Raw genomic sequence first — 26,335 nt, forward strand, 5'->3', positions numbered from 1 at the left:
GGGACTTCATATTCAGCTTATTTGGCATCCTACAAAGCATCTAGAAGCTGATTTGGAGCTCAAAGAGGTCAAAGATTGATCAAAGTCCACTTGATCGAAAAGGCTAACATTTTTAATTTCTTAATTTGTTTTTACTTTTTGTTTTAGGAAACTACCATTACTTTTTGGCTTTTATTTATTTATTTTCTGGACAAATAACTTTAGGAAGGTTTTTATTTTATTCTTTCCATTGTAAATTAATTAATTCCTAATTTAATATAAAGGAATTAATTAATCAAACTTAGATTAGGAAAGGAAGTATAGTTTCGGCCAACTAGGTTTCTTTATGTGTGGTGGCCGGTTTTCTTTATGTTCTAGGGTTTTTAAGTTGTCTTTTCAAAGCCTATTTAAAGGCTTAGTTATCAATAAGAATTAACTTTGATTTGATTAAGAAAATACTTGTGAAATTAATTATCTCTTCGTTCTTTGAGAACACCTAAAACACCATTAGAGAATTGGTTGTTTTAGCTTGACTTATCAATAGGTTTTCCATCCCCTATTGTGGTGTCTACATTATACCAAGGTTTCTAACCACAGGTTAGTTAGGGGTTGAGGTCCATTCCATTAGAACTTGAACTTAATTGAGATCCGGGCTAATATAATACGGATTTAGAAGTAGGTCGTCCTAGGTTCGTATCAGTATCTCTGTCACTTGTAGTCAGTTATCATTTAATGAATGACTGAAAAATGACAGATCGGTTCAATTATAATGCTTGTTACTTTGTATATAAGCAACCCATCAAAATTGTACTTATTCTTTCTACCCATATGAGGGCTTCCTTTAATATTCCAGCAAAATTATTTCAGTAAATAGCAGAATCATAGATAGGGAACTATACTAGCGACTTATCTAATTTTATTGTAGAAATTTTCCGAATCAATGATTGGACCATGCAAACTAGAAATACCTTTTCTTGGAGGGAGGAAGAGATTATTCGATCTATTTCCATCTTGCTCATGATATATATAATAACTTGGGCACCCATTTCAAATGCATATACCATTTTTGCACAGCAAGTTTATTAAAATACACGAGAAGCGACCGGCCGTATTGTATGTGCTAATTGCCATTTAGCCAATAGGCCTGTGAATATCGAGGCACAAGTGGTACTTCCTGATACTGTATTTAAAGCAATTGTTCGAATTCCTTATGATCTGCAACTGAAACAAGTTCTTCCTCATGGTAACAAAGGAGCTTTCAACATAGGGGCTGTTCTTATTTTACTTGAAGGGTTTGAATTAGCCCTTCCCGATTGTATTTCACTTAAGATTAAAGAAAAGATAGGCAATCTATCTTTTCAGAGTTTTTGTCCCACTAAAAAAAAAATTTCTTATGATAGGTCCTATTCATAGTCAGAAATATAGTGAAATCACCTTTCCTACTCTTTCTTTGGACCCCGCTAGTAAGAAAGATGTGCACTTCTTAAAATATCCCATATACATAGGCGGCAATAAGGGACATGGTTAGATTTATCCCGATGGAAGCAAGAGTAACAATAATGTTTATAATGCTACAACATTCGGTATAGTAAGCAAAATCATCCGAAACGAAAAAGGGGGATATGAAATAACCATAGTGGATGCATTGAATGGACATCAAATGGTTAATATTATCCCTCTAGGACCAGAACTTCTTGTTTCAGAGGAAGAATCCATCAAACTTGATCAACCAGTAATGAGCAATCCTAATGTGGGTGAAATTGGTCAATGGAATGGGGAAATAGCACTTCAAGATCCATTATGTGTCCAAGGACTTTTGCTCTTCTTGGCATAAATATTTTTGGTTCTAAAAAAAAAAAAACAATTTAAGAAGGTTCAATTGTCAAAATGAATTTCTAGATCTGAAGATTTATCCACACCAAACTCTAAAAAGAATCCCACTTTGGTCGCCAATTATGTTATGTAATTATGGATGATCAAAAAAGTTCTTAAAAGCTTCTTGTTTTTTTATATTTTTTCTACTCGAGTTTGGGGATTGAATTACTTGGACCGCACTCCTAGTATGTATACTGTGAAGAAAAGTATTTGAGTTTACTCCCCTCTTCTTTATTTCTTTATTTTTTTTTTCTTTGTTTTTTCAACCCAATTTGAAGTGGTATGATTATGTCAATATTGTCAAATTTCAATGTCATAGAATGAGTCAATAGTTTTCTATTCGATTCGACACTAAAAATTAAGAGATAAATAAGCGTAGAATAGAAATCAAAGTATAAAAGAAACGAGAGGCGCATAAGTAGTGATAGTGGACAAACAAAAAATATAGTAAACTTTGGTGAGTAAATAGAACTTTTTCAATGAACTTAGAAAACGTATTAAGAAAAATAGATATAATTGTGGCTGTGTTGTCCAAAAAGAGGAAATAGAGTGATACCTTCGTGATTTTTGAAAGTATCAACAGATACTATCGACGAACAGATGTTCTAAACTAAGTAATGAAGTGAGTTTTCCAAAAACATCATAAAAAAATGAAACAGAGTTTTTTAAAACATCGAAAAAAGTGATCCATTTTAATTTTTTTACCATTTAGACGAATAAACTATTATGATTATTCAAAACTCAATAGGCCTACCCCCTCTTACTTTGTCTAATTTGAGGGGGCATTGTTGAGTTCTTACGCTTTCATGTCATGTCTACAACTCGGTTCATCCGATTACTAAAGGGATGAACCTAATCCAGAATATGAACCATAAAAGAAAATACTGATTAAACCGATCACAAGAATACCAGTGACAGTACCTATTAGCCAAAGAGGAATCCTTTCGGTAGTATCAGCTATTTTTCCTACTTTCCTCCACATTTCGTTAGGGGGTCATGCTAAAGTACCTTTTGTTACAAACATACGATTCACAGTGGAATAAAGAAATAAATCGAACCAATCACCTCCGTGTCTACCTTCTAATCCAAGGAACTTGAAAAATGACATATTATATATAACATAACCATTTCTATGACATATATTAAATATAAACAAATCCTATTTATTAATTAATTCTAAATCATTTTTTATCGTTTTTGTTTTTATTCGATCAAAATAGGAGTAGGATTTTTAGGATAAGGAATAAACAAACCATGGATAAATCCAAGCGATGCTTTCTAAATCCAAGCAATCTTTTCATACGCGTTTGCCCCAGATCCAATCAGGTGATCGAATTGATTATCGAAACATGGGTTTAATTAGTCAATTGATTAGTGAACAAGGAAAAATATTATCTACATGGGTGAATAAATTGACTTTAAAACAACAACGATTAATTACCGTCGCTATAAAACAAGCTCATATTTTATCTTCGTTACCGTTTCTTAATAATGAGAAACAATTTGAAAGAAGCGAGTCGACCACTCGAACTGCTAGTCTGAGAACTAAAAATAAATAACCCTTCAATTGAATGAAAATAAAATTCCAATTCGAACTCAAATGCAAATTTATGTTTTGTATGAGAACTTTAAGGATCCAGGTTTGATTAGAAAGAAGAATAAATATTTTTTTATTGAACATGTTTGTTCGTTTTGACAACTTACTCATAGGATGATATTTTATCATACTAATTTATACTCTACCTTCCCAAAGTTCATTCTCCAGGGAACTCCATTTAAAACATTCCAACGGATTCCTTCCAATCTCCTTATTTTATGATCTCATTAGAAATCATATAAAAACAATTCCTATTTAATATAGCTATTTGTGCATGTATTTTATGATTAAGAAGCAACTGCCCCTTGTACAAATTGTGTATTAGTCTACTATAACTATAGTATACATTATTATCTCGACTTACTACATTTATCAAGTGATCCACAAACACCGAAAATCTCTCTTTTGCCTATCTCTATCCTGATGAGCTGAAACCAAAGCTCTTATTTTTTTGTTGAGTAATAGTTCGAGTAAGTATTGAAAGCTGGAGTCAAATAAACAAATTTTTATTCTACAGCTTCGAGCTATATATCCCCGTTTAATTCTGGTCATTGAATAAATGAAACTTTGATGAATAACTAATTGATTTCTTTTCTGTTAGTTATTTTCTTCCCCTTTCCTAGTCTATTAATAACAAAACGGATTCTTCCAATGTATGAAACAAAATTCCAACGACTTTTGCTACTATAGCCTTCCCGATCACCTTTTTCTTTATAGGCTTTCACCTTGAAATAATAAATTTGTATGATACCTAGTATCAAAAACAACATAGTAAATCAAAAAGTTATGAATATAAATGGGTATAGTGAGTTCCATCGTTTCTATGGTTTCTTCGTAAATGGTGAGGTCCTCTCTATACATCGGAGCCCTTTCTTTCATTTAATGAATGTTATTGTTAACTTGTACAGTTCACACTCTTTGGCTCTACCAATAATTATCTAGTAATAGGTCTTTCACAATGAAACCCATCGATACAGTAACAGTATTTAATTATGAAGATTAGCTGAGTAGCTGATGCTGTTAGTCCATTCTTACAAGAGTCAAGAATAAGGGCATAAACTTTCCGCCTTTTAAATCGAATTTCCCTGCTTAATGGATACCATTTTCTACCAATGGGGAATTCTTTCTCATCGTAAATTGAAAATTGAAATGATTGGGTTTGGTACCAATGAAACCCATAAATTTGATAACACAATGGAAAGATATGATAGATCTTTTTTATTTTTAGATTTACCTTTTTTAGTTTTAGATAGTAAATGGGCTTCTTTCATTCTATCCTATTCATTAGTCCTTATCGCTAATACTGGATTAATTGTTTCCTTTCTTTTGGCCTAGCACATTATATGAACGAGTCATACATACACCCTAGTACATGTTCCTCATCGCTGAGGACATCCTCGAAGAGCAGGAGGTTTCATGACATTTTTTATTGACTGTCTTGTGTTTCTAATAAGTTGTTTAGTAGTTGCCGTGTTGAATCATATACATAAACCTTTGTGATGGTTTCACACAGCTTCAGTAGTTCTTCTGCTTCCCGGATAAGTTCTCCCGTCTGTGCCTCATAAAAAGCACTAACAGGTTGATGCATCAGTACCCTGATAATATAACATAATAGATAGTTCCTCTATCTTGCATGGTGAAAGTTGAAAAGATAAAGAATAATGAAATACATAGTATGAAAAAAAAGATAGAATTGAACAACCGTACAGGCATCTTTTACGCATTGCATACGGCTCTACAATGGAATTCACTTTTACCTTTTTTACCTTACATCGAGGAAATAAAAAAAAAAGGAAAAAGAAAATATACATATATATAGTGTCTGTCAGATTCACATAGGTAAATGATCTAGTAACCACCCTTCCTTTTGGAGTAGTTAAAAAATACTATGATGGCTGCGTTGCTTTATTATTTCGTCGGTTATTTAGCAATCCCAAAGTTTCTTCGTCTATTTTTATACAAACAAATAAGATTTTTTTCACTTATTTATGTTTTTTTCTTAATTTTTTTTAAAATTTTTGTATTCTTTCATAACATAAATATTGGTATCTTTGGTGTGAAAACAAAAAGTTTGTGAGGTTGAAATAGGTCTCCCAATAGATCAGATAAAATTGGAAATACCCTTTCTTTACCTCATACTACTCTTTTGATAGATATTGTAAGTATTTTGAAAAAAATTTCTTTTTATATAAAATTCGAAGTGCCATGCTATTATTACTTAATATTCATATTTCCTAAAAAAATTCATGTGACTTGTGAAGTATAGCAATTATAAGGAAATAATCGAGTTAGAGCGGTAGCTATGAGTGCTACAGATGGTCCAACGAGAGAAATGGAAGTGATTGACACAGGAGCTCCTCTAAGTGTTCCAGTTGGTGGAGCGACACTAGGATGAATTTTCAACATACTTGGAAAGCCTGTTGATAATGTAGGTCCTGTAGATACTCGCACAACATCTCCTATTCATAGACCTGCACCTGCCTTTATACAATTAGATACAAAATTACCGTTTTGTGAAACAGGAATTAAAGTAGTAGATCTTTTAGCCCCTTATCGCAATGGAGGAAAAATATGACTATTCGGGGGAGCGGGAGTGGGCAAAATAGTATTCATTATGGAATTGATCAACAACATTGCCAAAGCTCATGGTGGCATATCCGTATTTGGCGGAATAGGTGAACGTACTCGTGAAGGCAATGATCTTTACATAGAAATGAAGAATCTGGAGTAATTATTGGAAAAAAAAATTTTAGAATTAAAAGTAGCTCTAGTCTACGATCAGATGAATGAACCACCGGGAGCGCGTATGAGAGTTGGTTTAACTGCCTTGAATATGGTGGAATATTTATGAGATGTTCATACACAAGATGTACTTCAATTTATTGACAGCATCTTTCAATTTGTCCAAGCAGGATACAAAGTATCGTCCTCGTTGGGTAGAATGCACTCTACTGTGGGATATCAACCCACTCTTAGTACCGAAATGGGTTCTTTACAAGAAAGAATTACTTCTACCAAAGAGGAGTCCATAACTTTTAGTCAAACAGTTGATGTACCCACGGATGATTTGATCAATCCTACTCCGACCACAACATTTGCACATTTAGATGCTACTACCGTACTATCAAGAGGATTCACTGCCAAAGGTATCTATCTAGCAGTAGATCCTTTAGATTCAATGTCAACTATGCTCCGACCTCAGATCATTGGTGAAGAACATTACGAAACTGAGCAAAGAGTTAAACAAACTTAACAACATTACAAAAAACTTCAAGACATTATAGCTATCCTTAGGTTGGATGAATTATCTAAAGAAGATTGCTTAACCGTAGTAAGAGCACAAAAAATTAAGCGTTTCCTATCACAATCCTTTTTCATAACAGAAGTATTTACCAGTTCCCTAGGAAAATATGTTCGTCTAGCAGAAACAATTAGAGGATTTAAACTGATCCTTTCTGGTGAATTAGATGGTCTCCCTGAACAGGCTTTTTATTTGGTAGGTAACCTCGATGAAGCTACTGCAAAGGCTACAAACTTAGAAATGGAGAGTAAATTGAAGAAATGACCTTAAATCTTTTTGTACTGATCCTGAATCAAATTGTTCGGGATTTGGAAGTGAAAAAAATAATTTTATCTACTAATAGTGGCAAAATTGGCATATTACTAAACCACACGCTTATTACCACAGATGTAGATATTGGTATTTTGAGAATACGCCTTAATGACCAATGGTTAACGATGGCTCTAATGGGTGGTTTTGCTAGAATAAGCAATAATGTGATCATTGTTTTAGTAAATGATGCGGAGAAGGGTAGTGACATTGATCCACAAGAAACTTAACAAACTCTTGAAATATCAGAAGCTGGCTTGAGTAAAGCTGAAGGTAAAAGATAAACAATTGAAGCAGATCTCTCTCTCAGACAAGCTAGGACATGAGTAGAGGCTATCAATGTGATATCGTAACTAGGTGGTGGGTCCGAATAAGTAAAATAAGGTGTATAAATAGAAGTTCTGTTTATACACCTTATTTTCTTTGCTTCTGCTGATTGAACTTCAATAAGAATCAAATATAATAAAGTAGAATCAACTTCTAGTGAAACAAAAAAAAATATTTAATCCGAAATTAAGTAGATAAATAGAGTAGGAAGAAAGAGATACAAAATCAATAAAAGAGCATGAGTGGAAAAACGTATTAGAGACTATTCATGCTGGTATCGAATAAGTTCTACCAACTATTGGATTTGAACCAATGACTCCCGCCGTATAAAAGCAATACTCTAACTATTGGATCATGCAATATTCATCTTGACAAGAAATTATCTACATGATAAAATATGTATCGCAAGTATAAAGGGCTCAGTTAGGTATAGCACCTTGTTTACACGCGCACCAATGTTTTTCAGAGGAGTCCATCATGGAATCAAAAGATTTCATTTTATTGAAAAATGGATGTCTTACTCAATGACATTTAGGGGACAAAATAAGAGAACAATAGCCTGACAAATGGTTTGGCCTGGTTCGGATTCGGGCACCCATGTAGGCGCCAATATAGAACCCATCATTAAGTTCAGATAGTGATAAGGTGAATACCCTGTTTATTCAATGCTAGGCATAATGAGTATAAGGACCTCAAAAAAATTATCTTTTCGTCCTATCTTATGAACTTTACTGTGTATGAAGTTTCATATTTGATTCAAACAGGGCAATAGAGGCTCCATTTAACTTAAGTTGATCTAGGCCAGAAGTAGACCTACGTCAGAATAACCTTTCTTTGAAACACTTTGGTAATGATCCCAGATGGAATTCACATAATGAATCGGAGCACATGGAGCCATCTTTTAATCTTTATGTTATTCAAAAAATATGGTAGACTAACCGAAATTTTTATCGGTTAACGAAAGATCCCAGTACACAAAAATGCATGTTGGGTTTTCGAAACAGTTCAAATCATTTTGATAATAATAAGTTTGATGTGTTTTACCAAGAAGGTCTACAGTTCGAGTCCATATAGCCCTATAAACCTAAAACCTATAATTATAATTATAATATAAAAAATAAAAATTAATATTTATAGAATATTAAAATACTAATAATTTTTAATAATTTATATAATATTCTATATTCTAATTTAGAATTTTATTTATAATATAGAATAGAAATGTAGAAAGAATAAAAAAAAATTAGAATTTTAAATTCCTTTTCTTTAATTCTTTAGATTTAGTTAGATTTAGAGATAATCTAATCAAATTACCTGAAGTGAGGCGAAACCAAGAGAGGATAATTTGTATAAGAGCAATATAAACAAATATATATTCTATCTATATCAAAATAAATGTAATAGGTACTAGAAATCAAATGGAATTAGAATTATAGTTTATAGTGGTTGTGGATAATCTTGAAATGAGACATATACCACAGCACTAAACAATTATAGATGACCTGACAATTAATTCCATTTTGAATCAATTAATCTGGTATAATTTCAACATTATAAATAGGATTACATTATTATCGGTCGTACTTTACAATCGGGGTTACTTGCACAACGATGTTCATTTGTATGTGTATCATATATATCACAACGCTGGTGAAAAGAAAAAAATTAATGAATGAGAAACATCATGAGTTTTGAACCGCTAACAAAATGAGAGTATAGGAGAAAAATTAGGGAATCAAATAAGCCTTTTTGGGGATAGAGGGAGTTTGATGCGAATCCGTCCGAACCCGCACAACCAACAACCCGCTGGGGTGCTGACCCAATATGAATGAAGACTAGGCCGATCACTAGGATGCAAGCTAAGAGGTTTAGGGACAACCTTGCTGCCTTTATCCAGGGGGTAATTCATTCTCAGGAGGGCTTCTCCATACCCGAAGATCCAAGACCTGTTTTGACCATACAAGTGGTGGAAGCCAATATGGATCCTAGTAGCGATTTTGGTGCATTTATGGAGTCTGAGCAGCATGGAATGGTTCCAACACTTTATGGATTCAACACATATCTATAAGAGGCCATGGAATCAAGTCAAGGCAGCTTCAAAGGCAATCAAACAGGTGGTGTGCGCATAAGAGGAAGCTTGGCTGGTTTTGTTGTATTTTCCGCTGGCTTTATTGTATTTTGCTGCCAAGCAAGGTCAACATGTGGGACTTTATGATCAGCCTATTTGGCATCCTAACAGTATATGGAACCTGATTTGGAGCTCAAGTTGGTCAAAGATTGATCAAAGTAAACTTAGCCAAAAAGGTAGTGTTCTAGTTTCCTAATTTGATTTCTACTTTTTGTTTTAGGAAATTACCTTTACTTTTGGTTTTTATTTATTTATTTGCTGGAAAATAAGTTTAGGAAAGTTATTATTTTATTATTTTCATTGTAAATTAATTAATTTCTAATTCAAAATACGGGAATTAATTAATCCAAATTAGATTAGGAAAGGATGTGAAATTAGGCAATTTCCTAATTGGATTCTATGTTGGCCAAAATTTCCTAATCCTTTCAGGGTTTTATTTTGTTCATTCAAAGCCTATTTAAAGGCTTATTTTCAATGAGGAATCAAGCTTGAATTTTATACAGAAAATTATTCGTGAGATTAAATTCTCTCTGTTTTTTTGAACACCTAAAATACCATTAGTGAATGAGTGTTTTAATTTGACTTATCAATAGGCCTTCCATCACCTATTGTGGCATCTTCATTACATACCAAGGTTTCTAATCACAGGTTGGTTAGGGGTCAAGGTGACCATTAGAACTTGAGCATAATTAGATCCGGGCTAATATAAGACAGGGTTAGGAGGAGGTTGTCCTTAGTTTGTATCAGAGGTTAGAGCATCACATTTGTAATGCGATGGTCATCGATTCGATTCTGATAGCTTGCTTTTCTCCATCTGTTTGATTTTTTTTCTTTTTTTTTTTTATAAAATCGATAATAAGAATATTGGGATAGTAAGAATGTTGAACAGGCTTCTTACCCTTTTACCTTATCAAGGGCCACGGGTCTATTATATCTCTATTATCTCATAGAAACTCCCAATTATTAAAAAAAAAAAAAAACTAGAAGTTCGATCTCTATAAAACAAATCAATCAAGAAAAGAACCTTTATTATTTATTTATATATTGCTTATTTATATTTTTTTATAAAATTTATTATTGTATTCTATAAAAATTATACACAATAATAAATAATATTTATATATACATATATTATATATACAATACAATACGGGCTGGATATTGATACAATTCATCTAATTATTCTTTGTAGTCCAAGACTTCAGTAAATTTCACTTCATTTATCATTTAGTTTAGTTTTAATTTCATTTACGTGTATGAAATTTCAATAAAAGAAGGGGCCTTTATGTCGCATTATAGAGGACCTGATTTCAAAAAATACGTCGTCTGGGGGCTTTACCGGGACTAACTAGTCAAAAACCTTGAGCCGAAAATGATCTGAGAAACCAGTCATGCCCCGGTAAAAAATCCCAATATCGTATTCATTTAGAAGAAAAAAAAATTGCACTTTCATTATGGTCTTACAGAACAACAATTACTTAAATATGTTCGTATCACTAGAAAAGCCAAAGGGTCAACGGGTAAGGTTTTACTACAATTGCTTGAAATGCATTTGGATAACATACTTTTTTGATTGGGTATGGCATCAACTATTCCCCAAGCCCGCTAATTGGTTAACCATAGACATATTTTAGTTAATGGTCGTATAGTAGATATACCAAGTTATCGCTGCAAACCCTGAGATATTATTACAGTAAGGGATGAACAAAAATCTAGGGTTCTGGTTCAAAATTATCTTTATTCAGCCTCCCCTGAGGAATTGCCAAAACATTTAATGCTTCATGCATTTCAATATAAAGGATTAATCAATCAAATAATAGATAGTAAATGGGTCGGTTTGAAAATAAATGAATTGCTAGTTGTAGAATATTATTCTCATCAGACTTAAACCAAACTAAAATAACAAGAACAGGGGTTCGAACACCCCCTACTACGTAAAACGACCCGAGCTAAGGGATTTTGATCCGGGAAATTTTCTCCCATTCATGTATCATAAATTAGTAAGGCAATTTTCATTCCATGTCCCTTCTTTACATTGCAATATTTTCCATACCGTAGAAATTAGTATTAGGAATAGAGAATCTATATCACAGAGAGGACTAACTGTTGGAATAATGGTATCCATTGTTATTTGCTACATTGCGGTCAGTAACATTGGTGAATTATGATACGAACCTAGGGCCACATGCACCTAAATCCATATTATATTAGCCTGGATTTAATTATGTTCAAATTCTAATGGTCACCTTGACCTCTAATCAACTTATGATTAGAAACCTTGGTATATAATGAAGACACCACAATAGGTGATGGAAGTCCTATTGATAAGTCAAACTAAAACACTCACTCTCTAATGGTGTTTTATGTGTTCAAAAGAACAAAGAGAAATTCAATCTCACAAAATAAATTATGAATATTATTAATGTTGTGTTCTTCCACAAAAATAAGCCCTTTTATAGGCTAAGAGAAAGAAAACAAACCCTAATTATAATAGGTAAAACCAGCCATGCAATGAAGATTCCTAATATGGCTGAAAGTCTCCTCTTTTCCTGATCTAATTTTGATTAATTAATTCTTTTATTTTGAATTAGGAATTAATTAATTTACAATAAAAATAATAAAATAATAACTTTCCTAAGGTGATTTGTCTAGCAAATAAATAAATAGAAACCAAATAAAAGACTAATTTCTTAAAACAAAAAGTCAAAATCAAATTAGGAAACGAGTTGACTAGTTTGACTACTAAGGTATCTTTGACCAATCTCCAGCTTGTTTAGGCTCCAAAGTAGCTTCCATATGCCATTTAGGATGCCAAATATGATTAATAATGATTCCCACACGTCGGCCCTTGATTGGAATAAGTCAAACAAGAAGAAAAGCCAAAGCTAGTGGCAAATAGCACATTTTCGGCCAAATTGAGTTATAACCATTCCTTGCTTGCTGAAGTCCAAATTTGAACAAAAATAGCTACCCGGGTCCGTATTGGTCTCCACCACTTGCAGTCTTAAAACGGGTCTTGTATCTTTAGGTATTGTCATGTCTTCTTGATATTGAATCACTCCATGAATAAATCCAACCAATTTGTCCTTAAATCGCTTAACTTGTGCCCTAGTAATTGGCCCTATCATCATTTGTATGGGACTTATACCCCAGCGGGTAGTCGGTTGAACGGGTATGGGCGGAATCACATCATTCCCCTCCTCTTGAAAAGGATTGCCCTCAAATCAAAGTCATCACCTATAGAATAAGGAGATAAGTCAGCAATAGTAAATGTAGTACTAATATTATACTCACCTGGTGATACGAACCTAGGACAATCTGCTCCTAAACCCATATTATATTAGCCCGGATTTTAATTAAGTTCAAGTTCTAATGGAATTGACCTCAACCCCTAACCAACCTGTGGTTAAAAACCTTGGTATAATGTAGACGCCACAATAGGGGATGGAAAACCTATTGATAAGTCAAGCTAAAACAACCAATTCTCTAATGGTGTTTTACGTGTTCTCAAAGAACAAAGAGATAATTAATCTCACAAGTATGTTCTCAATGCAATCCAGGTTGTATTCTTATTGAAAATAAGCCTTTAAATAGGCTTTGAAAGAAACAAAATAAACCCTAAAAACCCTAGGAAAAACTGGCCACACAATGAAGAGTTCTAGCTTGACCGAATCTTTCCTTTTCCTAATCTAATTAATTAATTCCCTTATTTTCAATTAGGAATTAATTAATTTACAAACAAAATAATAAAATAAAAACTTTTCTAAACTTATTTGTTCAATAAGTAAATAAATACAAATCCAAAATTTAAGATAGTTTCCTAAAACAAAAAGTAAAAACAAATTAGGAAACTAAATATGGTAATTTTCGGCTAGGTTGATAATGGCCCTTCTTTGACCTAATTGGACTCCAAATCAGCTTCAATAGCCTTTATGGAATGCCAAATAAGCTTATTATGAAGTTCCTCACGTTGCCCTTGCTTAGAAATATGAGAAAAGGCTAATACAATAAAATACAGTAAAGCAGCAAAGAATACAGCAAAGTTCGGCCTTTCTTCCCCTTGTGCGCAAACCACTATGTTGTTCGTCTTTGAAGCTGCTTTGGATGGTTTCTATGACTCATCCACCATATGAATTGAAGCCATAAGAATGGGGATCCAATTCATGCAACCCGACCTCCATATTGGTACTAAAAATGTCACCCAGGCCCGTTTTAGCTTCTATTGCTTGTATGAGTAGAACAGGCCTTGGTTCTTTAGATATGGACATCCCTCTTGATTATGAATTATTCCTTGGATAAAGACAGCAAGATTGTCCTTGACCTTCTTGGCTTGGGCTCTAGTGATCGGCCCCACCTTAATCTGTATTGGATCAACACCCTAGCGGGTTGTCGGTTGAACGGTCTCGAGTGGATTCGCATCATTCTCCTCCTCTTGAAAAGGATTTTCCCTCAAATAAAAGTCATCACCTGCAGCAAAAGGAGACAAATCAGCAACATTGAAGGTGGCACTAACATTATACTCACCCAGTAGATCAAGTTTGTAGGCATTGTCGTTTATCCTCTTCAAAACTTGAAAAGGTCCATCACCCCTCGGCATGAGTTTTGATTTCCTTTGTTCGGGAAATCTTTCTTTCCTCAAATGCAGCCATACCCAATCTCCAGGTTCAAAGACCATTGGTTTTCAGCCTTGATTAGCCACCTTTGCATATTGCTCAGTCCTCCTCTCAATATTTGCCTTTATCTTCTCATGAATCTGTTTTACAAAACCAGCTTTTTGTTTTCCATCTAGATTAGCACGCTCACTCAAAGGTAAAGGTGTTAGACCTAATGGAGTCAAAAGATTAAAACCATAAACAATTTCAAATGGTGTATATTTAGTAGCTGAATGTAAAGACCTATTATAAGCAAATTCAACATGTGGCAAATATTCTTCCCAAGTTCTCAAATTTCTACTAATTAAAGCACGTAACAAAGCGGACAAGGCTCTATTCACAACTTCAGTTTGCCCATCTGTTTGTGGGTGGCAAGTAGTTGAAAATAAAAGCTTAGTACCTAACTTAGCCCACAAAGTTTTCAAGAAATAACTTAAGAACTTAGCATCCCTATCCGAAACAATAGTTCTTGGCATTCCATGCAATCTCACAATTTCCTTGAAAAATAAATTAGCAACATTGGATGCATCATCAGTTTTATTACATGCAATAAAATGTGCCATCTTAGAAAATCTATCTACTACAACAAATATTGAATCCTTACCTGTCCCTGACCTAGGTAAACCAAGAATAAAATCCATAGACAAATCTACCCAAGGATAGGTAGGAATCGGCAAAGGCTTGTACATTCCATGCGGCTTCAATGTTGATTTTGTTTTTCGGTACTTCAAACATCTTTCACAAATTCTCTCAACATCTGTCCTCATGTTAGGCCAATAAAAATGTTCTTGTAGTAAGGATAAAGTTTTAAAAACACCAAAATGACCCATTAAACCACCCCCATGTCCTTCCCGAACCAACAATTCCCTAATGCTACAATTAGGCACACAAAGTTTGTTTTCCTTAAATAAATACCCCTTAAATATATAAAATTTATTAAATCCATGTTTCAAACAGGTTCTAAAAATTTCTCCAAAGTCACTATCATGCTCATAAAGTTCTTTCAATTATTCAAATCCAAGCAATCTAGCATCTAAGCTAGAAAAGAGTATATACCTTCGAAATAATGCATCGGCAACCACATTTTCCTTACCTTTTTCGTAGCGGATCACATATGGAAAGGGTTCAATAAATTCAATCCACTTGGCATACCTTCGGTTGAGCTTTCTTTGAGCCTTAATATGCTTCAAAGACTCATAATCCATATGAATCACAAACTACTTTGGCATGAGATAATGCTGTCATGTCTCCAAAGCCCTCACCAAAGCATACATCTACTTGTCATATGTCGGGTAGTTTAGTGCAGCTCCATTTAATTTTTCATTAAAGTAGGCTATGGGTCTTTCTTCTTGCATTAAGACAACTCCAATACCTACACCCGAAGCAACACACTCAATTTCAAAAGTCTTAGAAAACTTTGGCAAAACTAATAAGGTGCATTACACAATTTTTCTTTCAACAAATTAAAAGATTTTTCTTGTACTTCCCCCCATTTAAAGCCAACATTTTTCTTGACAACTTCATTCAAAGGTGCGGCTATGGTGCTAAAATCCTTGACAAATCTTCTATAAAAACTTGCCAAGCCATGGAAACTCCTCACTTGGGTGATTGTTGTAGGAACCGGCCACTCTTTGATTCTTGCAGCACTTACTACAAATCCTAGAAAAACAAGCTCATCTTTGCAAAAATCACACTTGTTCATGTTAGCAAACAATCTTTCCTTTCTAAGAACTTGCAAAACTTGCCTAAGTTGATCCACATGCTCATCCAAGTTTCGGCTATACACCAAAATATCATCAAAATAAACAACCACAAATTTACCAATAAATGGATGCGTTACGTGATTCATAAGCCTCATGAAAGTACTAGGTGCATTAGATAATCCAAAAGGCATAACTAACCATTCATACAGCCTATATTTAGTTTTAAATGTGATTTTCCATTCATCACCTTCTTTCATTCTAATTTGATGATAACCACTCCTAAGATCAATTTTAGTAAACATGCAAGTACAATGCAACTCATCAAGCATATCATCTAACCTAGGAATGTCTATATTTAATGGTGATGTTATTTATAGCCCTACAATCAACACACATTCTCCAAGAACCATCCGTTTTAGGTACCAACAAAACAGGAACAGCACATGGACTTAAACTCTCACGAATGTATCCTTTATCAAGCAAGTCACTTACCTGCTTTTGCAGCTCCTTTGTTTCTTCAGGATTGCTTCTATATGCTGGTCTATTTGGTACGGTAGTCCCTGGGACAAAGTCAATTTGATGTTCTATCCCTCGAATAGGTGGTAGTCCACTTGGAATCCCATTCGGGAAAATATCTCCAAATTTCTTCAAAAGAGAAATCATTGAACTTGGCAATTCAAGTTCTTCAAAGTTAGTTTGATCATTAAAATAATTTTCTTTATATATCATGACCAGCAAGGGTTTCGTACATTCAATAGCCCCATTAATATCCCTAAAACTCAAGTAAAAATTCTGGTTCTTCCTCTCTTTTCTTTCTTTTCTTTTTTTTCCCTCGGTTTGGCTCTCATTGGCGAAAATTTCCAGATTGTTGGTGCTCTTGGGTTTGCTCTCTTTTCTCACCCCCCTCTCGACTTTCTCTTGGTTTTTCCACTCGATTTGGGTTTTAGAAAGCTTACCTTGATCAGCAACCTCAATCTCACCTTTTTGAAATGATGGTGAAGCCGTTGGTGCCATACTTGTTTTCTCTTTGAGTTTTTCGACCTCCCTCCTTTGTTGCATTTGTAGTTGATCTTTGTAGACCTCCTTGGGAGTCAATGGCTCCAGCTTGATTTTCTTCCCTTTAAACCTGAAAACAACACTATTTTCTCGACCAAAATGTGTAGCATCTTTGTCAAATTGCCATGGTCTACCTAGTAAAATATGTCCTGCATGCATTCTTACAATTTCACACAAGACAACATCCTCATACCTACCTATATTAAATTTAACTTTGGCTTGCTTATTTACCCTCATCTCACCACTATCATTTAACCATTGTAACCTATAGGGTTCTGGATGTTTAATTGTTTTCAAGCCTAATTTATCAACTACAAGATTACTCATCATGTTGGTACAACTCCCACTATCTATAATCATGCTACAAATCTTATCTTGTATTTCACAACAAGTGTGGAAGATGTTTTATCTTTGTATCTTCTCTTCATCTTTGTAGACAGAAAGTACTCTCCTTGAAACCAAGCTCAACTCAACATTAGATGTGTCTACTGGTTTGGCTTCATCATCATTGCATTCCTCCTTTTGTTCGGTTTCAGCTTCACTTTCTTCACTTGCAGATTCCAGCTCACCATCACCCTTTAATACCATGATTCTTCTATTTGAGCATTGGCTGGCTATGTATCCTCTTCCTTGGCACTTAAAACAAATTATTTCTCTGGATTTTTGACGTTTAGGATTAGATTTTATCTCACCTCTAAGTGCTTGGACAGATTTGGTCTTGGCCTCCCTTTTTGATAGGTTGGTACTTTCTTCTCCAACTTTCGGTTTTGGTTTGATTTCATTAGCTCAATTGTTTCTCCAGCCACTTGAATTGATTCTCCCACTGCTGGAAAGACTACCAAGCCGTGATCCTACACCCCTCCTCTTGAATTGGTGTTCAAGCTTAATGGCTACATGCAACATCTCCTCCAACTCCAAGTATTGTTGCAATTCAAGCTGGTTGGCAATGTCACGGTTCAAACCACCAAGAAATCTCGCCATTGTTGCCTCCCTATCGTCATTCATATTCAGCCTCATCATGAGCATCTCCATCTCTTTGTAACAATCCTCCACGGACCTACTTCCTTGAGACAAGGATTGAAGCCTTTGATGCAGCAACCTATGGTAATGTGATGGCACAAACCGCTTTCTCATGGCTCCTTTCATTTGTCACCATGTTGTGATCAAGTTATCACCAACTCTCCTCCGGGTGCCTTGCTTATTTGTCCATCATTAGAGTGCATAATGGCCAAACTCTATTGCTGCCAACTTCACCTTCTTACCCTCTGAATAATTATGGCAGTTGAATATCATCCCCATCTTTTCTTCCCACTCCAAATATGCCTCGAGATCACTTTTTCCCATGAATGATGGGATGTTGATCTTGATATTGCTAAGATTGTCATCTGTTTCTTCCCTCCTATACCTTCCATGGCCAGCTCTCTCTTGGACAGCAAAGGTTTCGACCATGACTTCCTCAAAGTCTCCACCGAAATTCTCCCCCTCAAATTCCTCTCTTGGTCTCTCATGGCCTCCTCATCCTCGACCTCGACCTTCATGGAATTCTTGCCTATTTCTTGTGGTTGGCATTCCTTGGGAAACTTCTAGCCTTCCCATCCTTTGATTCATGTGCTCAACTTGAGCACTCACCCGCTGTAATTGTTCCAAAACAGCTTTCAATTTCGTTTGCTCACCACTCCCGGTAGCTCGTGGATCACCATGAAATCCTACGGACTCTTCTTCATTAATTCTCAGTGGCGTGTCTCCTCTTCTTATTCTAGAATCTTCCATGTTATTAAAATACTACAAAAATAAAATAAATCCTCACAATATTCACTCCCTCGCGTGTTACACTCAAGTAAGGTCTCGACACTTGTGTTTGCACACTAGTTTCGACTTTTACCCTCTTTTAAACTCACTCTCTTGCCTTTTTCCACTCAAAGAATTAACTTAAAGTTCTAATTAAAACACCCACAAAACAGCAATTATATTACAAGTATGTTTTAATTAAACTTATCAATAAAACAGTAGCTAAAAGTAGGCAATACCGAAAGAATTCAACAAAACCTAGTTCGGCTTTTCTAGGCAAAATAAAGCAAATTAATGGGAAAACTTTGGAATTTTGAAGAACTGGACTATATGGTAATAGATTATGAGTTCAAGAATAAAATTCTATAAAAAGAAATTCAAATACGAACAAGAATCAAATTGAACAAAAATATAGAATAGCTGTTGGTTGTTGTTCTTTATAATTCAAGTTTTGTATCAAATCCTTTAACAAATTTTAATCCAAATAATTTAAGCACCCAAAATTCAAATATCCAACAAAATAATTCTCCAGAAACTCAAAATATCACAAATCAAATCTCCAAATCAAACAAGTTCCCAAACTCAAATTTCAACACCAAATTCAACAAACTTGAATTTTTTTTTTTTTATTCGGCTTTACCTCTTCTTCTTTTTTTCCCTCACAGAACATAAACAACTGCAGTAGCAAGAATAATTACCAAAATTGTAATTCCAACTCCAAAACTAACACCAAATTCGTGACCTCCCAATCAAAAATTCAAATTATGCGATTTTTGTTTTTTTATTTTTTTATTCCGCAAACCCCACTCTTCAAATTTATTTATTTATTTATTTAATATATGAATGCAAATATTTAAGACTAAAACAGCAAATAAAAATCAACAAAAAACCAAAATTAACAAGAACAATGATGAAAAACAACCAACAAACTAGGAAACAAAAATACGATAAAACTAGGAATCCTAATTCAACTAGGAATGAATTTTTTTATTTTTTTTTAATGATGCAGAACGTGTATGATGATAGAAGCAACCTTAACCTAATGCTAAAATTGTAGATTAACACAAAAATAAATAAAGCAAATAAGATAGATCAAACCTTAACAAAATTTGGCTCTGATACCAAATGGTACGAACCTAGGACGACCTGCTCCTAAACCCGTATTATATTAGCCCGGATCTCAATTAAGTTCAAGTTCTAATGGAATGGATCTCAACCCCTAACCAACTTGTGGTTAGAAACCTTGGTATAATGTAGACGCCACAATAGGGGATGGAAAACCTATTGATAAGTCAAGCTAAAACAACCAATTCTCTAATGGTGTTTTAGGTGTTCTCAAAAAACAAAGAGATAATTAATCTCAAAAGTATTTTCTCAATCCAATCTAGGCTGTATTCTTATTGAAAATAAGCCTTTAAATAGGCTTTGAAAGAAACAAAATAAACCCTAGGAAAAATCGGCCACACAATGAAGAGTTCTAGCTTGATTCCCTTATTTTCCTTTTCCTTTTCCTAATCTAATTAATTAATTCCCTTATTTTCAATTAGGAATTAATTAATTTACAAACAAAATAATAAAATAAAAACTTTCCTAAAATTATTTTTTCAATAAGTAAATAAATACAAATCCAAAATTAAAGATAGTTTCCTAAAAAAGTATAAACAAATTGGGAAACTAAATATGGTAATTTTCGGCTAGGTTGATAATGGCCCTTCTTTGATTTAATTGGACTCCAAATCAGCTTCATTAGTCTTTTTGGAATGCCAAATAAGATTATTATGAAGTTCCTCACATTTCCTTTGCTTAGAAATATGAGAAAAGGCTAATACAGTAAAATACAGTAAAGCTAGCAAAGACTACAGCAAATGTCGGCCTTTCTTCCCCTTGTGCGCAAACCACTATGTTGTTCGGCTTTGAAGCTGCTTTGGCTGGTTTCTATGACTCATCCACCATATGAATTGAACCCATAAGAATGGGGATCCAATTCATACAACCCGCCCTCCATATTGGCACTAAAAACGTCACCTAGGCCCGTTTTGGCTTCTATTGCTTGTATGAGTAGAACAAGCCTTGGTTCTTTAGATATGGACAACCCCTCTTGATTATGACTTATTCCTTGGATAAAGACAGCAAGATTGTCCTTGAAATTCTTGGCTTGGGCTCTAGTGATCGGCCCCACCTTCATCTGTATTGGATCAACACCCCAGCGAGTTGTCGGTTGAACGGTCTCGGGTGGATTCGCATCACCTGGTAAGTTAAGTTTGTAAGCATTTTCATTCATCCACTCCAAAACTTGAAAAGGTCCATCCATGCGCGGCATAAATTTTGACTTTCTTTGTTTTGGAAACCTTTCCTTTCAAAAGTGCAACCAAATCAAATATCCTAGATCGACCAATATCACAACAAAATCTAAAAATACATGCTCATTATGCAAAAAATTACACTTTTTAAAGTTAGCAAATAATCTCTTCCTAATTTTCAAATTGCCACAAAGTAAAGCTCTCAACAATGCAGATAAATTTCTAAACAGCAAAAGCATCTTTAAATAAGCATCTTTATAATTCATGACCAGCAATGGTTTCTTACTCAAGATGGCTTTATTAACATCCCCAAAAATCAAATAAAAATTTTTATTTTTCCTTTCTTTTCTTTCTTTTCCTTTCTCACTTACGGTTTCATTGAATTTTGCATCACATTGGCTATTTCTCCAAGTTTCTCACACTCGGGTTTATTATAATTTTTCCACTCAACCTGGGTTTTAGAAGACTTACCTTGGACAGCAAGCTCACCTTTTCCCTCTTGAATGGATGGTGAAACCGTTGGTGCCATATTAGCATTTGTAGTTGGTCTCTAAAAACCTCATTCGGGGTCAATGGCTCTAGCTTTACCTTCTTACCTTTAAATCTAAAAACAATACTATTCTCTTAACCATAATGAGTAGCATCATTATCAAATTGCCATGGTCTACCTAATAGAATATGTTCGGCATGCATAGGCACAACATCACACAAAACAACATCCATATATTTATCTATGCTAAATTTTACCTTGGCTTGTTTATTTACTTTCATCTCACCACTATCATTAAGCTATTGTAATCTATAAGATTCTGGATTTTTAATGGTTGTTAAGCCTAATTTATCAACTACCATGCTACTAATTACATTTGTACAACTTTCACTATCTATAATCATACTACCTATGTTACCTTGAATTTCGCATCAGGTGTGGAAGATGTTTTCTCTTTGAATTTGATCCTCATCTTAGCATATAGTAAGGACCCTCCTTGCAACTAAGCTCAAGTCAGCCCTTGAAGGTTGGAGTGTTTCGGGTCCTCATGCTCATCCCCTCCAAATTCTTCATCATCCAATTCGGCCTCTCCTCCACTTTCCTCACTTTTGGATTCTAGTTCACCATTACCTTTTAGCACTATGATCCTACTATTCGGGCATTGATTGGCAATGTGTCCTCATCCCTGACATTTAAAACACACAATTTCATGAGTTCTACAAGGTTTAGGATCAGATTTACCTTCATTTTTGTGTGCTTGGACAGATTTGGTTTTGGATTCCCTTTTTGGCCGATTTGAACTTTCTTCTCCAACTTTCTGCTTTAGGTTGTTTTCAAAGGTAGGATTGTTTTTCCAGCCACTTGGATTTGATCTTCTGCTATTGGAACCATCTCTAAACAGGGAGCTTCCCCTCCTTCTAAATTGATTTTCAATTTTGATGGCCACATGAAGCATCTCCTCCAATTCTACATATTGTTGAAGCACCACTTGATTGGCTATATCACAATTGAAACCACCCAAAAACCTTGCCATGGTTGCTTCTCTATCTCCATTCATGCTTAATCTCATCATAATCATCTCCATCTCCTTGTAATAATCTTCCACGGACCTACTTCCTTGTGCCAAAGATTGTAACCTTTGATGTAGCAACCTATGATAGTGAGTCGATACAAATCGCTTCCTCATGGCTCCTTTCATTTATCGCCAAGTAGGAATCAATTCATCACCTACTCTCCTTTGGGTATTTTGTTCATTTGTCCACCATTGGAGTGCATAATGACCAAATTCCATTACTACCAATTTCACCTCCTTAGCCTCTGAATAGTTGTGACAATCGAAGATCATCTCCATACGCTCCTCCCATTTTAAGTAAGCCTTCGGGTCATTTTTCCCCATGAAAGGTGGCATGTTTACCTTGATGTTGCCAAGATCATCATCTACCTCCTCTCACCTATGCCTCGCATGGCCTAGCCTCTCTTGGACAGCAAGTGTTTCATCCATTCCTTCCTCGAAATCATCTAAGTCGTCCATGACCTCCTCGACCTCAACCTCCATCTCCATTGAACTCTTGCCTCAAATTCAATCCACCATGAGATGTTTCTATTCTATCCATCCTTTCATTTATGTGGTTAAATTGAGCAGTCATCCACTGCAATTGCTCCAAGACAGCCCTCATGTCTATTTGCTCACCACTCTCCATAGCTCGGGAATCACCATGGAATCCTATGGATTCTTCTTCATTAATTCTTAGTGGTGGATGTCCTCTCCTCATTCTTGAATCTGCCATGTTAGTACAAATAATACAAAATAAAATATATTCTTACCAAAAATCACTCCCTCATGTGTTTCACTCAATCAAGGTCTCGACACTCGTGTTTTCACACTAGTTTATTTTTCCACTTAATGAATTATGTCAAAGTTCTAATTAAAACACCCACAAAACAACACTTAGATCACAAGTATGTTTTAATTTAACTTATCAACAAAACACTAGGAAAAAAAAGAAGCAATACCGAATGAATTAAGGTAAATCAACAAGAAACTTTGGGAATTAATAAGAACTGGACTAGATGGTAAGAAATTAATAATCCAAGAATGAAATTTTAGAGAACGAAATTCAAACTCAAACAAGAATCAATTTGAACAAAATTAAAGAGTAGTGCTGGTTGTTGTTCTTCTAATTCAAGTTTTGTATCAATTCCTTTAACTAATTTTAATCCAAATAATTTAAATACCCAAAATTTAAATATCCAGCAACAAAAAATAACTCTCCAACAACTCCAAATATTGAATAAATAATCAACAAAACAGCAGCTCCAAGAGATTTCTAGTAATAAATTTCAACATCAAATTCAACAAACCAAAATTGTTTTTTATTCGGCTTTTCCTTTTTTTTTTTTAACTCACATAAGACAACTGCAGTACAAAGAATCAACACAAAAATTGCAATTCCAGCACCGAATAATCACCAAACCCATGACCTCCCAAGCAAAATACAAATTGTACGGTTTTTTTTTTTTTTTTTTTTTTTTTTAAATATCTGTTAGGCTTTTTTTAATTTTTTTGAATATATGAATGCAAATATTTAAGACAAAAACAGTAAATAAAAATAATAAAAAAATCCAAAATTAACAAGAACAATGATGAAAAACAACCAACAAACTAGGAAGTAGAAATACCGTAAAACTAGGAAATCCTAATTCAAATAGGAATGATTTTTTATTTTTTTTTAAAGATGCAGAATGTATATGATGATAGAACCAACCTTAACCTAATGCTAAATTTTTAGATTAACACAAAAACAAATAAAGCAAATAAAGATAGATCAAACCTGAACAAAAATTGGCTCTGATACCAAATGATACGAACCTAGGGCGATCTGCGCCTAAACCCATATTATATTAGCCCGGATCTAATTATGCTTAAGTTCTAATAGTCACCTTGACCCCTAATCAACCTGTGATTAGAAACCTTGGTATATAATGAAGACGCCACAATAGGTGATGGAAGTCCTACTGATAAGTCAAACTAAAACACTCACTCTCTAATGGTGTTTTAGGTGTTCAAAAGAACAAAGAGAAATTCAATCTTACAAAATAAATTCTGAATATTATTAATGGTGTATTCTTCCACAAAAATAAGCTCTTTTATAGGCATGAGAAAACAAAACAAACCCTAATTACAATAGGTAAAACCAGCCATGCAATAAAGATTCCTAATATGGCTGAAAGTCTCCTCCTTTCCTAATCTAATTTTGATTAATTAATTCTTTTATTTTGAATTAGGAATTAATTAATTTACAATAAAAATAATAAAATAATAACTTTTCTAAGTTCATTTTTCCAGCAAATAAATAAATAGAAACCAAATAAAAGACTAATTTCCTAAAACAAAAAGTCAAAATTAAATTAGGAAACGAGTTGACTAGTTTGACTACTAAGGTATCTTTGACCAATCTTCAGCTTGTTTGGGCTTCAAATCAGCTTCCATATGCCATTTAGGAGACCAAATATGATTAATAATTATTCCTACACGTTGCCTTTTGATTGGAATAAGTCAAACAAGAAGAAAAGTAAAAGCTAGTGGCAAAACAGCACATTTTCAAGTATTAGAGCCATTCCTTGCTGCCCGAAGTCCAAATTTGCCCGAAAATAGCTATCCGGGTCCGTATCGGACTCCACCACTTGGAGGCTTAAAATGGGTCTTATATCTTCAAGTATTATCATGCCCTTTTGAGATTGAATAACTCCATTAATAAAGCCAGCCAAGTTGTCCTTAAATCTCTTAACTTATGCCCTAGTAATTGGCCCCATCATTAATTGTATAGGACCCGTACCCTAGCGGGTAGTCGATGGAACGGGCACGGGAAAGGTACGAAAAGAGAGGGATTCGGTAAACAAAAGCCTACATAGCAGTTCCAATGCTATGCCTTCATCCAATCGGCCATCTGTCCTCCATAACGATTATGGTTCAGAAACCAAGTGAATAGTTAGTTATTCATATTCGATTTTTGGATAGGTATGTACACTCTATTTTTTTTCAATAGAAAAACTTTTCTTAAATTAAAGATAATTTTTTTTTTTTGAAAAACAATAGATAAAGATTTATGTTTGCAAAGATGGCATTCCCAGCCTTTTCTAATATTTATATCAGATTAAATCACTGAATTGGAACATATACACTGAGAAATCTATTTTTTGAGACTATGTTTAATGGATACTTTTAGATCATTATTATATTTAGTTTACATTATTCGTCCATTTTCATAAAAATTCTAAAATGACTTTCCAGTTTTAGATCTTTCAACCCCTTATCCTAACTTCGGACCCATAGATTTATTCAAAATTCAGTAAACATCCTGGGTTTTTATATTTGATTGTATAGTGTATACCCGTTATACGAACAATACACACAACACAAAATGGATGGCTAGTCTATTTTCATCCATCATAGAATGATTATTCGCTTCTTTTTCTTCCTTGTTTGAATCATAATTCAATTAAAAATTCTCTAATTATCCTAATCTGGAGGAAAAATTCTTTGATTCTTCAACTTCGATGAAATAGGAATAGTTGCTTTCATTCTTTTACTGCTACTATTATATTACTACTATATTTTTATCAGTATATTTACTATTTTTACATTTGAATGAAATATAATTGGATTCAAATATTTCTTAGTTTTTATTGATTCCTATCAAAAAGAAAAAGAAAGAATTTGAGTAGAAGGTCTTCTTTTTTAAAGAGTCTGTTTTTATGTTATTTCGTACTGTCCAACTCCCTTTGTTTGGGGATTATTTTCTCACAATACGAACGGTTGTTAGGTCTAAA

General features: G+C 34.1%; 1 protein-coding gene and 1 pseudogene across 1 annotated transcript; both read left to right on the forward strand.

The window, feature by feature from the left end:
• Positions 1 to 1,639: 1,639 nt before the first annotated feature.
• Positions 1,640 to 7,016, forward strand: LOC125423826 (ATP synthase subunit beta, chloroplastic). The gene is given in 3 exon segments (XM_060812941.1): positions 1,640 to 1,781; positions 2,438 to 2,452; positions 5,692 to 7,016. Coding segments are annotated over 3 exon segments (1,482 nt in total).
• Positions 7,017 to 10,801: 3,785 nt separating this feature from the next.
• On the forward strand, positions 10,802 to 11,404 carry LOC125423940 (small ribosomal subunit protein uS4c-like; annotated as a pseudogene).
• The last annotated feature ends 14,931 nt before the right edge of the window (positions 11,405 to 26,335 follow it).

The sequence above is a fragment of the Ziziphus jujuba genome, chromosome 11, assembly GCF_031755915.1.
Source record: "Ziziphus jujuba cultivar Dongzao chromosome 11, ASM3175591v1".
NCBI classification, from domain to species: domain Eukaryota; kingdom Viridiplantae; phylum Streptophyta; class Magnoliopsida; order Rosales; family Rhamnaceae; genus Ziziphus; species Ziziphus jujuba.